Source organism: Sparus aurata, chromosome 8 (genome assembly GCF_900880675.1).
Source record: "Sparus aurata chromosome 8, fSpaAur1.1, whole genome shotgun sequence".
Classification (NCBI taxonomy): Eukaryota; Metazoa; Chordata; class Actinopteri; order Spariformes; family Sparidae; genus Sparus; species Sparus aurata.
The window spans coordinates 34,486,451-34,501,200 of record NC_044194.1 but is presented as its reverse complement, the minus strand read 5'-3'; the positions used below and the strand labels follow the sequence as shown (position 1 = coordinate 34,501,200).

Here is a 14,750-nt window from a genome sequence, read left to right as displayed (position 1 = left end):
TTTGTGGTCCGCACGTCTCCGGATCTCCTCAGACGCAAACAGACTCAGCCCGGACTCGTTTAGTCTCATTAATCCACAACAGTCAGTTTAGATGCACAGAACAGAACAGGACCAAACCGCCGGCAAAATCCCGGTCCAGCTCGGGTCGCTGCAGGTATAAATCTGCTTGTTTCATAAGGTGGGGAGTGGCGTTGGGCTCTGCAGTGATTGGCTCTGGTGCGCACGTGGCTACGGAATGCAGTGATTGGTTCTGGTGCTCACGTGGCTGTGGTGGCTCCGGTGGACAAGGCTTGCGGAATTCATGAAGCATTTTCTGAAATAATTTATTCACGGTATCATTGCAGTCCAAAAAATGCGACGTTGTACACCCTTGAACCATGCAGCGGCCATGTTGAAACTCTCAGGTCAGTCTGATCCTGATCCGCAGAGATATTTGAGGCACACACACATACACACACACACACAGACAGAGATTCCTTGCTTTTATAGAGAGATATATTTCTTATAGAAACAGAATCTGTTTCAGAAGTCAGTGGCCCACATGACACGGAAGCTATTGAGCTAAATCATAATTTCTGCATAATATTCATATAAAACAGAAGAGGCACTAAAATACAATAAAAATAGGAGTGTCTCATTCATCCAGTTTACTAATACAATGTGCTGCTGGATTGGAGTAACTGGGCCACATGACATGGAAGATATCAAATAAACTGCTTAGTATGTAATAATATATTTATGCTAAATCGCAGGCTGTGGAGAACTTCAAGCCTCCATAACTGTGGAGCACTGTCATTACAGCGATGGCGTCTCGTTGCGCACAAGTGGCGACGATGAGCGAGGCTGTAGCTGCAACCGACTCGTCCTCACTTGTAATTGATTTGCCAAAATAAACAATAATGGTTTGGATGGCTGATTCAGCATACTCCCAAAGCTTTAAATAGACGGAGTGATAATTAATCAGTGCTTGAAGGGAATATTTTTACCAGACGGTGGGGTCAAAAAATACCGGACATCGGCTAATTTTACCAGTCAAAGTCCGGTAATTACCAGATAACGGAAACCCAGGGCGAAGGGTGGAATTTTGCTCCGGCCCTGATTCGCCTCAGATACGCCTCCGGAGGTAGTATCAGGGCCGTATTATTGGAGAAGCGAACAATTGTGAACAGAAAAGCCGACTTCGCGTATCGAGGGCGTGTCGATCAGTGAAAACACTACACCCCAAGTTATCTTGAAATCTATTATTGTCATTACTGCAATTACAAAAATCATGTCTTTATTTTTTTTGCAGCAGCAGCGCTGAAATGCGTACAAGGGAAACACTGACACATCAGATAACCTTCCGCAACGACTGCAGGCTCTTCGGTGGAGCTTTGCTTTGAATGAAGTTCCATCGTGACAAATGAATGGACTACTTGTGGAGTGACATGAAGACATGAATCAGAGGCACCAAAAACATTGACAGCGGTGGCAACTCATTATGTTCGCCAATACCCTGGCAATGCCTTGTGCAGTCTGATAACTGCACAGGTCCTTCACTTGTGACGACCCCTGCTGTTGAGGCAGCAGCCTTCTAATGTGACTTGGGTTTGTGGGAGGAGTCTGGTTGACCAGGGACACCTGGAGCCAATGTCCTGAGATTATAAAATCCACTAGCCATTCATTCATTCTCTCTCTCTCCTCTCCAGCAGACGTCCAACGGGGTGATGTGGCAGCCGCAGTTTTCCTGAGTTCCCTTATCCTCTGTTAATGCACTTTACAACATACATCCACTACATTCTACACACATGTACATCCCACACTACTGATAATACTGATGTTCACATCCCATCTATTGATTATTTTTCCTTCCTTGCACATTTTGTTACTTCTGTTAAATAAATATATTTTGTTAAACCTCCTTAAATTCAGTGTGTCTCCCGTTTTGTCATGGCCTAAAGAGCCAGGTCGTGACAAATGGGGGCTCGTCCATTCGTGATTTTCAGTAACATGTTGTGATTTGTAAGACAGATAGCTGGGTTTGCAGATTTGCTTGGCACGTGTTTCTGTTTACACGTTGATCAGCTGATGCGGGCCTGGTGCGCGTGTAGGCCGGTGGGGAACGCCGTCTTTGTTTCAGTGTTGCCTGAAGGTTTTTGGGGGTCACACTGAATTTGGAGGGTTTTGTGTCCGAGAAGCATTTTGTGATTGAGTTTTTTTTTTCCTTGTCGGCTGTGCGTAGTCCAAAGAGAAGGTAAGTGTTGCCGTCCCGATGTGCTGTGTTTGGAGTTTGGAGTTTTCCGTGTTAGGCTGCAGTGGCATTTCCCCTTTGGGTCACGTCAGTTTTTTTTCTTTGTGTAGTGTTGTGGCAACGTGGTTAGTGTCAGCTGTCTACGGACAGGTGTCTCGGGAGCACGTCTGTGGGATCTGCGTGGCGGCCTGCTCGCAGGTGGCTTCTCAGACCCGCTGGTTTCCAGTGCGTAATTACCCGCTGCACGCTGCATGAAGACTAGGGGTGAGTTTAGTAAGATTTTGGGCTAGGCAGTTAGGAGGAAATACTCCTCGGGGTAAATTTGCCTCGTTTGTATGCGTTTGGGGGGTAATACTGTGCGTTCTGTTTGGTCGATCTTGATATTATGGCTTCTTCCTTGTCGGAGTTTTTTGATGCGCCCTCAGAAGTGTTTTATTTTTTATTTTTTGGCCTTTTATTGATAGAACAGCTGAAGATATGACAGGAAACAGGGAGAGAGAGAGGGGGAGTGACACGCAGCAAAGGGACCCAGGCCGGGAGTCGAACCCGTGTCCGCTGCAGAGCCTCGGCATATGGGACGCGCGCTCTAACAACTGAGCTAAACGGCACCCCTCGGAGGTGTTTGTTAATGGCTGTACTAAAGAACAGTTGATGCGAATAGCCGAGCATTATGAGATAAATGTGGCAGACAAAAAACGCAAGGCTGAGGTTAAAAGTATTATTTTGTCCGCCTTCGTGGAGAGTGGCGTTTTGGAGAAGGGAGAGCTTTTGTCGGATGTGGCAGTGGTGCCATCATCCGTGCCGGTGTCTGCACCCGGGTCGGGGCTGACTGAGGAGAAAATCCGGTTGAAGGTAGAGATGGAGCGGCAGCAAACGGAAAAAATGAAACTGGACTTGCAGCAATATGAACTAAAGTTGATCCGTGATGGTAAACTTTCACATAAAACAACAGATGAGAGTCTCTCTCAAGTCAGGGCAAGTCACGTTTGATGTTGGGGCTAATTTGCGCTTGATGCCCAGATTAAATGAGAGGGATCCTGATACGTTTTTCACTTTATTTGAGCGGATTGCAGATGCGAAAAATTGGCCTGACGCTGACAAGACTCTGATGCTTCAATGCGTCCTCACGGGTAGGGCCCAGGATGCGTATTCGGCGCTGAGTGCGAGTGATTGTCGGAGTTATGCGAAGGTAAAATCTGCTGTCTTGAAAGCATTCGAGTTGGTCCCCGAAGCTTACAGTCAGAGGTTCAGGAACTGGGGGAAAAGTGACAGACAAACTAACGTGGAATTTGCTCGTGATTTGTTAAGCCATTTTAACCGCTGGTGTTCCGCTGCGAGTGTCGAGAGTTTTGAGGGGCTTTGTGAGTTGATGGTGTTGGAACAATTTAAAAATTCAATTCCACAGCGCATTGCAACGTATGTAAGTGAACAGAAAGTAACTACCGTACATAGAGCGGCTGAGCTGGCTGACGATTTTGTGTTAACGCACAACAGTGGTTTTGGTGAGGTGCGCGTGGCCAGTGAGTTAAGACGTACAAGTAACAACTACGGTAGCTCTCGTTACGGCGGTCAGTCCTCAATAGTGGGTCCCGCACATACATTTAAAGCCTCACGGGTGAGAGATGATGGTGGCAGAAGTGGCCTATGTCATTATTGTCATGGCGCGGGCCACTGGAAGGATCAATGTCCGGTGTTGCGGAGTGGGAATAAACGTAAGTCTTATCCAACTGCTCCTGCTCCAGCCTTGTCGTGTTCCAGTGCTCAGGGGCCAGTTCCTGAATGTGGTGATTTTGAGCCGTTCATTGTGAATGCTGTTGTTTCTCTGGTGGGCAGTGAGGAGCGTGTGCCTATAAAATTTCTGAGAGATACAGGCGCTAAGCATTCATTCATTTTGGGATCAGTATTGCCGTTTTCGCCTGCAACAGAAACGAGGGAATTTATTCTGATGCGAGGTATGGAGATGGGATTGGTACCTGTACTGCTGCATAGTATGATGCTTGATTGTGATCTGGTGCAAGGTGTTGTTGCCGTTGGGGTGCGTCCAGCGTTGCCAGTTGATGGGGTGGCCTTGATTCTGGGAAATGATCTGGCTGGTAGCGCGGTGTGGGCTAGTCTACCGCCTTCTCCTGTAGTTACACCTAAGCTGTTAGTAACGGTTGGGCCTGATGAGTGTGGTCGGAAATATCCCCATGTGTTTCCTTCCTGCGCCGTGACCCGTGCACAGCTGCTAGGGCTGCTTCAGACGTGGCTGTTAGTGGAGAGCAAAAGGTGACGAAAGCTGTGATTCCTCTACCTGATCTTCCCCCGTCCATCCCTCGGGCGGAGTGGGTTAAAGGTCAGCAGGGTGATCAGTCTCTGTCCAGTTTGGTGACCAGTGCTTTGCCTGAGAGTGAAATGGAAAATGTGGCTCGTGGTTATTTTTTCCAGGATGAGCTGCTTGTGAGGAAATAGGTGTTGTGTGAAGATGACTTTATTGGTGAGCCAGTGTTTCAGGTTGTTGTGCCAGAAAAATCCCGTGACACAGTATTAAAGATCGCACATGATGAATCAGGTCATTTGGGTGTGAGGGAGACTCATGACCGGGTTTTGCGATATTTTTCTTGGCCGAAGTTGAAACATGATGTCTCTAAATACATAAAATCGTGTCATACATGTCAACTGACCGGTAAGCCGAGTCAGTCAATTAAGCCAGCACCTCTTTGTCCCATTCCAGCAATTAGTCAACCATTTGAACATTTGATCATAGATTGTGTGGGGCCATTACCAACTTCAAAATCTGGTTGCTCTTATCTGTTGACGGTGATGTGCCAGACGACAAGATACCCTGCAGCATATCCTGTGCGTTCGATTTCGGCAAGAGCAATAGTTAAGGCGTTGACACAGTTAATTTCCATTTTTGGCATTCCGCGTGTGATTCAGAGTGACCAAGGCTCGAATTTTACATCTCACATGTTTTCACAGGTGTTAAAGCAGTTGAAGGTGAAGCACAACCGTGCGTCGGCATATCATGCCCAGAGTCAGGGAGCGCTGGAGCGCTTCCATCAAACATTGAAGTCCCTGTTGCGTGCTTAGAGATAGGGGGAGATTGGGAGGAGGGCCTACCTTGGTTAATGTTGTCAGCCCGAGAAGTTGTGCAGGAGAGCACTAGTTTTAGCCCTGATGACCTTGTGTTTGGCCATAGAGTGCGTGGTCCCTTAGCAGTCCTGCGGGATGGCTTGGGTGATACTGATCCACCAAAGAATTTGATTGATTACGTAAACGGTTTCCGTCATCGTTTGTATACAGCAGCTGAGAAAGCGCGTGAAAATCTTTAAGGGGCTCAGGCTAAGATGAAAACTGTGTATGACCGCCGGGCAGAGCGTTGCCAATTTAGTCCTGGAGATCAGGTCTTGGCTCTCACTCCAGTTGTAAGTTCACCATTTCAGGCGAAGTTCTCAGGCCTGTACACAGTGGAGCGACAAGCGTCGGAGCAAAACTATTTCATATCCACTCCAAAGCGTAGGAAGTCTTCTCGCCTCTGTCATGTCAACCTGTTGAAGCCGTATTATTCACGTGGTCCTGCTGTTGTACCTGAGTCCAGTTCAGTCCAGAGTTTAGATGTCAGTCCTGTGCTTACTGTTGGTTCTGTGTCCTCAGTTTTGATTCCTCTGGGTATGGTGAGCATGGAGGAGGTGGATGTGCGAGCACCTGATGACCCTGTGATAAGTGGTAGGCTGAAGAATTCAGAGACGTTGTGTAACTTGGAGGGTTTATTTGTTCACTTATCTGAAGTTCAAAGCAGTGAGCTGAAAGACATAATCGGGGAGTATCCAGTTCTGTTTGGTGATACACCATCACGTACACACTTAATAGAACATGATGTTGATGCTGGCGACAGTGCACCAATTAAGCAGCGTTTCTATAGGTGTGCACCACACAAACAGAAGGTGATGGAGTCTGAGGTCAAATATATGCTGGACAATCACATTGCAGTTCCATCATCATCTAGTTGGGCTTCACCCTGTTTGCTGGTTGATAAATCTGATAAGTCTCCTAGGTTCTGCACTGATTATCGAAAAGTGAACAAAGTCACCAAGTCAGATTCTTATCCTTTGCCGCGAATGGACGACTGCATAGACCAGGTTGGTTCAGCAAAATTTTTGAGCAAGTTTGACTTGCTGAAGGGATGTTGGCAAGTTCCGCTGTCTGCTCGTGCTAGAGAGATTTCTGCCTTTATAACACCGTCAGGATTGTACGAATACACAGTGATGAGTTTTGGGCTACGGAACGCACCCACAACTTTTCAGCGTCTAATGAACTTGGTTGTTGCTGCTGCGCAGTTTATTTGGACGATGTAGTTGTCTTCAGTGACACGTGGGATGCTCATGTCCAGCGCGTCCGTGCCTTGTTCAGTCGGTTAGCTGAGGCGCAACTCACCGTCAATCTGGCGAAGTGTGAGTTTGCCAGGGCGATGGTGATGTATCTTGGTCGGGTGGTCGGACAGGGGCAGGTGCGTCCAGTCGATGCTAAAGTCAGAGCTGTTGTGAAGTATCCCGCTCCAGCTACAAAAAAAGAATTGATGCGTTTTCTGGGTTAAGTCGGCTATTATAGGAGTTTTTGTAAAAACTTTTCAACTGTAGTTGCACCGCTGACTGACCTGTTGAAGGGCAGGGCGAAATTTGTGTGGTCTCCTCACTGTCAAAGCGCGTTCGAGAATGTGAAATCCCTCCTGTGTTCAGCTCCAGTCCTGGCTGCACCGTGCTTGCATAAGCCATTTAAGATCCAGGCAGATGCCAGTCAAGTGGGCGCAGGGGCAGTGTTGTTACAGGAGGAGGGGGGAATTGACAAACCTGTTTGTTACTTCTCGAAAAAATTCAACTCATACCAGCTGCACTACTCAACAATAGAGAATGAAGCGCTGGCCCTCATTTGGGCACTTCAACACTTTGAGGTTTATGTTGGTACTGGGGGGGAACCAGTAGTTGTGTATACTGACCATAACCCATGGACCTTTTTGAGTTCATTGCACTGCCCAAACCAGTGTCTGATGCGGTGGACTTTGTTCTTGCAGGGCCATAATTTAGAGGTCAGACACATTAACCCTCTGAGGTCGATTGACGCGCCGGCGCGTCAAAATCACGTGACTAATTTAAGATGACGTAGCAGCGAGACGGAGCCTCTGTGAGTCTCCGTTCTGACTCTATGTGTTAGAGCAACCTTCAAACTATATGCCAGTTTTTAAATCGTGTTGATAGGCCAAGTAAAACCGGAGTTACGATGTATTATGTACGCCACACTTTTTCGCTAACGTTGCTGTCACGTTTGCTGCGCGTTTGGTGCAGGAAGAGACGGAAAAGAGATCGGGCTTTCCTCACGGACGTGTCCGCAAACAGGAAGTGCAAGCAAAAAAAACATGTTCCTATTGGTGGAAAAAGGCACCACACCAGCCAATCACAAAATTACATGGCAAATCACGTGATTTGGTTGCTGAGGGAGGGGGGGAAGATTTGGAAGGGACGGGGCGGAAAAGTGAAAGCAGCAGTGCCGGTCAGAGAGGCAGCGACAGAGATCGCGAGTTTTGAGAGTTGGGAGATTTGTGACATTTAGCGTGTTTGGAGTGCATAGTTAGTGTGTTATGTAGTGTGTTTAGTGTGTAGTGGAGTCGTTTTTGTGTTTAATGAGTCAAAACAACAAGTAGAGTGCCGAATGTGGAGCAGGCAGTGCAGCTTTTCATTGAGCTGGAGGAGCTCAGGCAGACCTGAGCCTGGGGCGTTGCCTGCATTTAAATGTACATAGTTACATATAACTTTGTAAATTTCAAAAACTTATGCACAGATTTAGCAAACAACAATTTATATTTGCATTATAAGTAATAAAAATGGTTCGTTGAGCATATTTGTGGTTTTCACAGTAAAAAAACTAAGTTTTTCCTACTCGGATTTTATGTTTTTTTGTGAATTTAGGTCCATTGTGTTAATACAGTATGTCAAAATGAAAAAATAACTGTACAGTCACACATGTGAGGTTGTGGTGAAAATAATGACACCAAACAAGGCAAGGGAAATTGTTTTTAAGGTGAAATATAATGGTAAAATCAAAAATGGTCAAAAACGGCCAATTATACCCCAGACCCCAGAGGGTTAAGGGTAAGGACAATTTAATCGCCGATGCTTTTTCTCGTGCCCCGGTGGGCTAAATAGGAGTTGGATAAATATGTGGTGATTGTTGAAAATTCTATTATCCTTTCCACTGTTCTCATTTTCATATTAAAATGCTTCCTTTACAGGTACCCGGTTGTAGAAGGGTGGGGTGTGTGTAAGGTAGTTGTGTTTTTTGGGGGGTTTGCGGTGATCCCTGTCGGGTCCCCGTCTTAAGGGGGAGGGTGTGATGACCCCTGCTGTCGAGGCAGCAGCCTTCTGATGTGACTTGGGTTTGTGGGAGGAGTTTGGTTGACCAGGGACACCTGGGCTCAATGTCCTGAGATTATAAAATCCACTAGTCATTCATTCATTCTCTCTCTCTCCTCTCCAGCAGACGTCCCACGGGGTGATGTGGCAGTCGCAGTTCTCCTGAGTTCCCTTATCCTCTGTTAATGCACTTTACAACATACATCCACTACATTCTACACACATGTACATCCCACACTACTTATAATACTGATGTTCACATCCCATCTATTGATTATTTTTCCTTCCTTGCACATTTCGTTACTTCTGTTAAATAAATATATTTTGTTAAACCTCCTTAAATTCAGTTTGTCTCCCATTTTGTCATGGCCTAAAGAGCCGGGTCGTGACACACTCAACTAAATACAGAGAAATGTCCGACAAAGCAACGTTACATGACCTTGTCTTTGGCAACTTATATGAGGAAAACAAATACCGCAGCTGTACGTGGAGAAGCGTCCGTCCTCCTGGCCGTCCTCCCGACTCTTCCTCACATTTCTGCTCAAAAAACAGCGTTTGTCACCGGCAAAAAACTTTAACTCACCGAGTGTTTGTGACGAAAATTAATCACCGCGACCGTCAGCCCTCCGGATCGAGACTTCAGGGAACCTTCCCCCTGAAAACAGCCGCCGTCCCCGCAAGTGACAGAGTCAGACAGCGTCCTGTTTACGGATGGTGATTATGTATAATTATGTTATTTAGCGCGCAAAACTCAACTCCGTCATTTTCCAGGATGTTTGGTGGGTCTGGATCTCAATCACTACACATTATAACAGCATCCATATGATTATAAACTGTCCGCGGGTTTGGATTAACAGGAGAACACCTGGGGGAACACCTGGGGGAACACCGGGGGGAACACCGACGTCATCAACATGACGTGTACCGTCAAGCCTCTTTAGGAGCCACAGCGCCGGCTTTCTGTGTGAATTACACACGTGAAGGCGGAGATGCTTCGCTCTGTGTGAATCACCATCGCTCCAGAGATATGCCGAACCACCGCTCCGGAGATAATGCAGAGAGGCTGTTTAAAAATGGCTATAGACTAAAATTAACATTTTGATTCGGAAAATTTTTTTTTTGGAACAATCGATTTAAAAATCGTGATAGTTATGTGAATCTTATTTTTCTCCCACCCCAAACTATCATGTCACATTTAGGACAAAGCTCTAAACACTGAGCTTACCTCAGTCTTCATCTGCAAGAGGGTGGGATCCAGTGAGTCCATAACCATCATTTCAACCCCTGCTCCACCATCAACACCGACCCCCACCCCAGCTTCCATCAGCTGCTGCTGGGCCTGAGAGGCTGCTACCATTCCTTCCCCATGACCTGAAACACAACATTGCCAGAAATAAGAAATCCGACCACAATTTCCACCAAATTGTATTGTGATGAAACTTCTATGTGCTCATTTTACAAATGAACTGTGGGAATATAGTCATATTCAGTTTGTAGAAACCTTGTTCCAGGACAACTCCAGCTTGTCTCTCGACCACTCCCCCAGCCTCTGCAGCTTGTTGGAGGAGGTCAGCCACCATGGCATCCTGGCTGTGAACGGCCTGGATGGAGGGAAAGTCTTTGGTGGGGACCTCCACCACCCCTACACCCTCTGTTGGCCCTCTGTCCATTACGGGTAGGAACTGAAATATGGCGTTGTGAAACAAACATGGTCTAGCAGTGATTTAAATCACACCCCATTCATTGCTTATTTACATCGAACTATACACCATTGTGCTAAACCTCTGGCTACAAACATAGAGACTGAGATGTTTTGGCTTCATTGCAACTGTCTTTTCAAAGTATTTTTTTGCGGAAAACGAAGACTTGGTGCCAAAGAGAAAAGCAACGTCAGTTATCTGGAATTATTTCAGCTAGAAGAAGGATGATATTGACCAAACACGTGTTCTGTGCGACAGTGCCTTGCATCTGTTGCCACAACGAGAGGTAACACAACTAATTTGTTTGACCATTTATGTCGGCACCACACAGCTCAGTACGACAAAAAGAGGTAAGATCTGTGCAGGTTAATTGTCCACAAGGTAGCAGCAGTGCAGCATAACATAAAGTGCTATTCAGGTCATCTGATGAAAATTCCTGTATTATTTCATATCACAAAAAAACAAAACAAAATAAAACACAATGTCAGTTTTTTCCCAAATATCATGCTGCCCTAGTGTGTATTGAAGTCTATATCTTGTGTAACTGCACAGCCTCCCACTGAACACTGACCCAGGATTTAATCAAGACTGTGTTGGTCAGATTCTCTTGGTTGTTCCCAGCAGGATTAAACACCAGGAATTGATATCATTAACCTTCAATACAAAGTCTTCTTTTCCTCCAAAAAGAAGAAAATGTTGGCCTAGGCTTGTATGGTCTGCACCTACTCAATGCACATACTACTGAATCCACTGCAAGTTGACTGTCATGGCTTTGTTCTTCTCTACATTCAACTGATATGAATCTGTACCTCCTTTTACATCCAGTAACTACTCAACACAAACCAAGAGTGACACATTTCAAACAACCCCTTGTCCATCTGTTGGCAGTTAACCACCAGTGTTACCTGGAAGAGCAATGAAAAATTGGCTGATATCATGATTTCTGTGGGCTGGGCTGCAGGGTTAAGACACAGGTGATCTCCCTCTTGCTTTGCTGCTGAAAGCCCTGAGCTTTGCTGAATCATATATCTGCTACCTCACTGTCCCTGTCAATCTGAAGGAGGGAAGAGTCAAATGTTACACAGCTACACTGATTTTTTTTCACTTTTATAGACAGAAGCTTAACGAGCATACACATTTCTGACACTGTTAACAGTTCTGTTCAAAACACTTGTGCTCACCTGAGGCTTCGGGTTGATACCTGACAGTAAACCTGTTGGGAGGAAAGACGGATACATTATTATAGGCTGACTGGCAGATGCATTCACTTTTATTTCATTACAGCTCCAGCACAGCCATCTGGGAGTGCGTTGCCATGAGGCGGTGTACTTGGGCTGTAAAAATGTTTGGGTGGGTCATGTGGGTCAAGTGGCATCCACAGGAACGCCACAACTCCAGGTCTCTCCACAGAACATTGTTTTGCAATTTAACAATCACTTGAATTGTAAGCGGTTTTAATGTTGTGGCTAATCTGTGTTTAATGTAAATGCACATCCAATATGGTTTCAATTGCTGACATGTGGTATTGATTGTTATTTTCTAATGTGTATGGAAATGAAAAATGATATAGTGCCGATAATGGTATTTTTTGTGGTTTTCAATATAAAACTTTTGTTTGTTTTAGTTCTTGTTGAACATCTTCAGCACATTAAATAATACCATTATACAGAAAATCCCCATAATTTTGTTCACAATAATCATGACATAAAATGTTTATATCTGTTCATTTCTAATGAAACTTCAGAGTCACCAACAGTGTGGGATACTCAACATGCACTGCAATATTGTAAGAGGTTTCTAACTAGAATTAGGCCAATATATTGATCGACATCAGTTCTAACCTCCCCAAAATTCATATGAGTCTTGGCCTCAAATATCCTGTATTGGATATGGCTAATATTTTTAAACTGTGCCCACATGTTCATATAAGTTGTTATCCCAGTTGTCTCCCTATAGCTTTACAAATGATGATAGTACTCAAATATGTTCCTTTTATACCACACCATATATACCACTTACAGAAACATGATATCACAACATATTTTGGATGAGGTGGTTTTTAACATCAACAACCGAAGTACATAATCTGTTGGATAATGAGTGCAGTACTTCAGAAATAACTGATTGCGTTTATTTCATGCATTATTAGAATGCTCGTAACAGCTGTACAGGCATGACTGTGACAATACCCAATAGTGACAGGTTCTCATATCCATATTCACTTATTTCTTTGTCAAATGGGTGGAAGCTGAGCGCTGTCAATAGGCCTACATACACGTCGATAATGGTATGACAAATGTTACCACAACATGGCAATGACAGTGAGCGCCCAGCCTGGCAGCTGTCGCCTCCCTGTGCAGCATTTATAAAGCGGTATTTTTGTAGCTCTCCGGGCCGAATCGTAGAGGGAGCTCTCTGCCATATTATATATCTGTGGCTATGATGCTCTAGGTGGGCTTAGAATAAGAGACAAGCGGGCGACGGGTGCAACAACAACTGCCAATTCCGATCGACGCGCGATCACAGGAAAGAAGAAGAATATAATAATCGACGATGGAAGATGGCTGATTTTGGGAGAACACATCGTGTATTTGGTCTCAGTGAACCAGTGGCTAACGTTGCTGGTTTACTAGGAAGGGTTTTCGGTGAATGCTTCGTCATCCTCTCTTCTGCACTGGCCTGGATGTCAATTTACAGTTACTGCATTTGTAACATTACTTCGCTCGCTGGAAGGCTAACCGAATTGGCGTAAATTTCAACAATATGCGACGTGGTAACTACCATTTACGTAGATACGACTTCCTCTATTTATTTATGGAGACTCCGTCGCTCCCGACCCTTCAAGATATAGTGAGTGCATTGGGTGGGGAAGGGCCTTAACTTCCCTTAACTTGAGCTAAACTAGCTAACTGCTGGCCAACAGATTTTCATCAAATAAAGGTGCTATAGATTGGCGTTATGTAACCCGCTTAGACTCGGGAGTAACATCGGGGTAAAATGTGACTCAGTTACTTGTTTGCAATCCCACAGGACTGTTACCCTGGGTGTATGAATGTTTGTGTTGCACTTAGCGTAGCGTTATATTAACGCAAACAAGCTAATGTTAGCAAGAACTTAAACCCGCCAGTTTCCATGTCGTCAACGCTGTAAAGACGGGAAACAAAGAAGCGAGAAAATGGACGCCTTGGCCTAAACTCTCCCACCAAATCGTCGAGGTATTAGTAACTTATCCTCGATGATATTTTCACAAATACACGTTAAAAACAGCAGGTTTTGAGTACATTTATTAGAACTTCGGTTATTTAAACGTATTTTGACGGGTTTTTCAATAACGATAGAGGGAGACAAACACTCTCCGACGAGCTGCCCGGACCCAGAGCCCCATCGTGACACCTAGAGGCCGATTAAAGATCCTGCAAACTCCCCCCTGATCAGAAAAGTAGTGATACTTTACCTCTTTTTATGTGTTTCTCTTCCCGTTTAACTCAGCCGAAAGAAAAGAGTCTGTACTACTAAGTTTAACAGGCTGATGAGAACTGTAGGCTTCTTCGCAGTTTGTTTTAATCCCTCTCCCGCTTTAGCAGAGTAGCCTCTGCCACAAAATGGCAGTTGGGAGCTCAGTGCGCCTGTGCGGCCGCTGGGGGGTGGTGTCGAAGCTGCTGCAGACACCCTGATTGGCCAGGAGGGGCGCCCCGTTGGAATACGTTATCACAATGTTAGGAACAGGGCGGCTTTCACGACCCTCGGAGATGTGAGCTTTACCTTCAAAGGATAACCCCGTGATGTCCAAGTCCAAATAGAGAATAAGCACAACAAGCAACACTTTGCAAGGAATTATATGTTCACTTAAAACAAATTCACTTTAAATGCTGTGCATCTGTTAAATGCCATTGCCAGGTTATTATGGTTTGTTGTTAATAATTTGATTTCCTGTATAGCAAAGTCACATGAGTCAGTCACAGAGCACATGTGTTCATATTGAGTGCAATAAATGACCAGGAACAAATCAAGTCCACATAAATCTTTTTTCACAAAGCTTTAATTTACTTTGAATGTTCAATCATTTATGTCCATCCAGTTATTAATCCAAGGATGAAAAACATGACTTTCCTCAAGGACCCCTCCTTCATGATCTTCCTGGTTTGAACATATAAACTAAAAGGTATTAAATATAAAATACTATACATTGATGTTCTAAAGTGCCCACTCAGGGCAGCCAAAGGCATTAAAGGTCTGTTTACATGAAGTGACACTCATGAAGTGAATGTCAACAAAAACATGCCACTACCCATTATGAAACTGTCAGCCCAATACATCAAACATGTTTAACAAGGGCAATATGCTGCTGCAGCTACTGCTTGTGTCCTCTATGGTAGTGTAACTGCCACTGTGTAAATTCTGCAAGTTGAGAGAATAGCAGGACAGGTTTTAGTC

General features: G+C 45.0%; 1 protein-coding gene across 2 annotated transcripts in view; it reads right to left on the bottom strand.

Annotated features, from left to right (window-relative positions):
- Positions 1–13,940, bottom strand: part of ctcf (CCCTC-binding factor (zinc finger protein)) — a 45,652-nt gene extending 31,712 nt beyond the window's left edge. The window contains exons 1-5 of one of the 2 annotated variants that reach the window (XM_030426297.1): positions 13,771–13,940; positions 11,498–11,529; positions 11,222–11,370; positions 10,118–10,298; positions 9,842–9,987 (exon numbers count right to left, since the gene is read on the bottom strand). In XM_030426297.1, coding sequence (XP_030282157.1) covers positions 9,842–9,987; positions 10,118–10,298; positions 11,222–11,341 — 447 coding nt within the window. In that variant the 5' untranslated portion in view covers positions 11,342–11,370; positions 11,498–11,529; positions 13,771–13,940. The remainder of the gene's footprint in view (positions 1–9,841; positions 9,988–10,117; positions 10,299–11,221; positions 11,371–11,497; positions 11,530–13,770) is intronic. The other variant, XM_030426298.1, reaches the window with a different exon arrangement.
- Between the last annotated feature and the right edge of the window lie 810 nt (positions 13,941–14,750).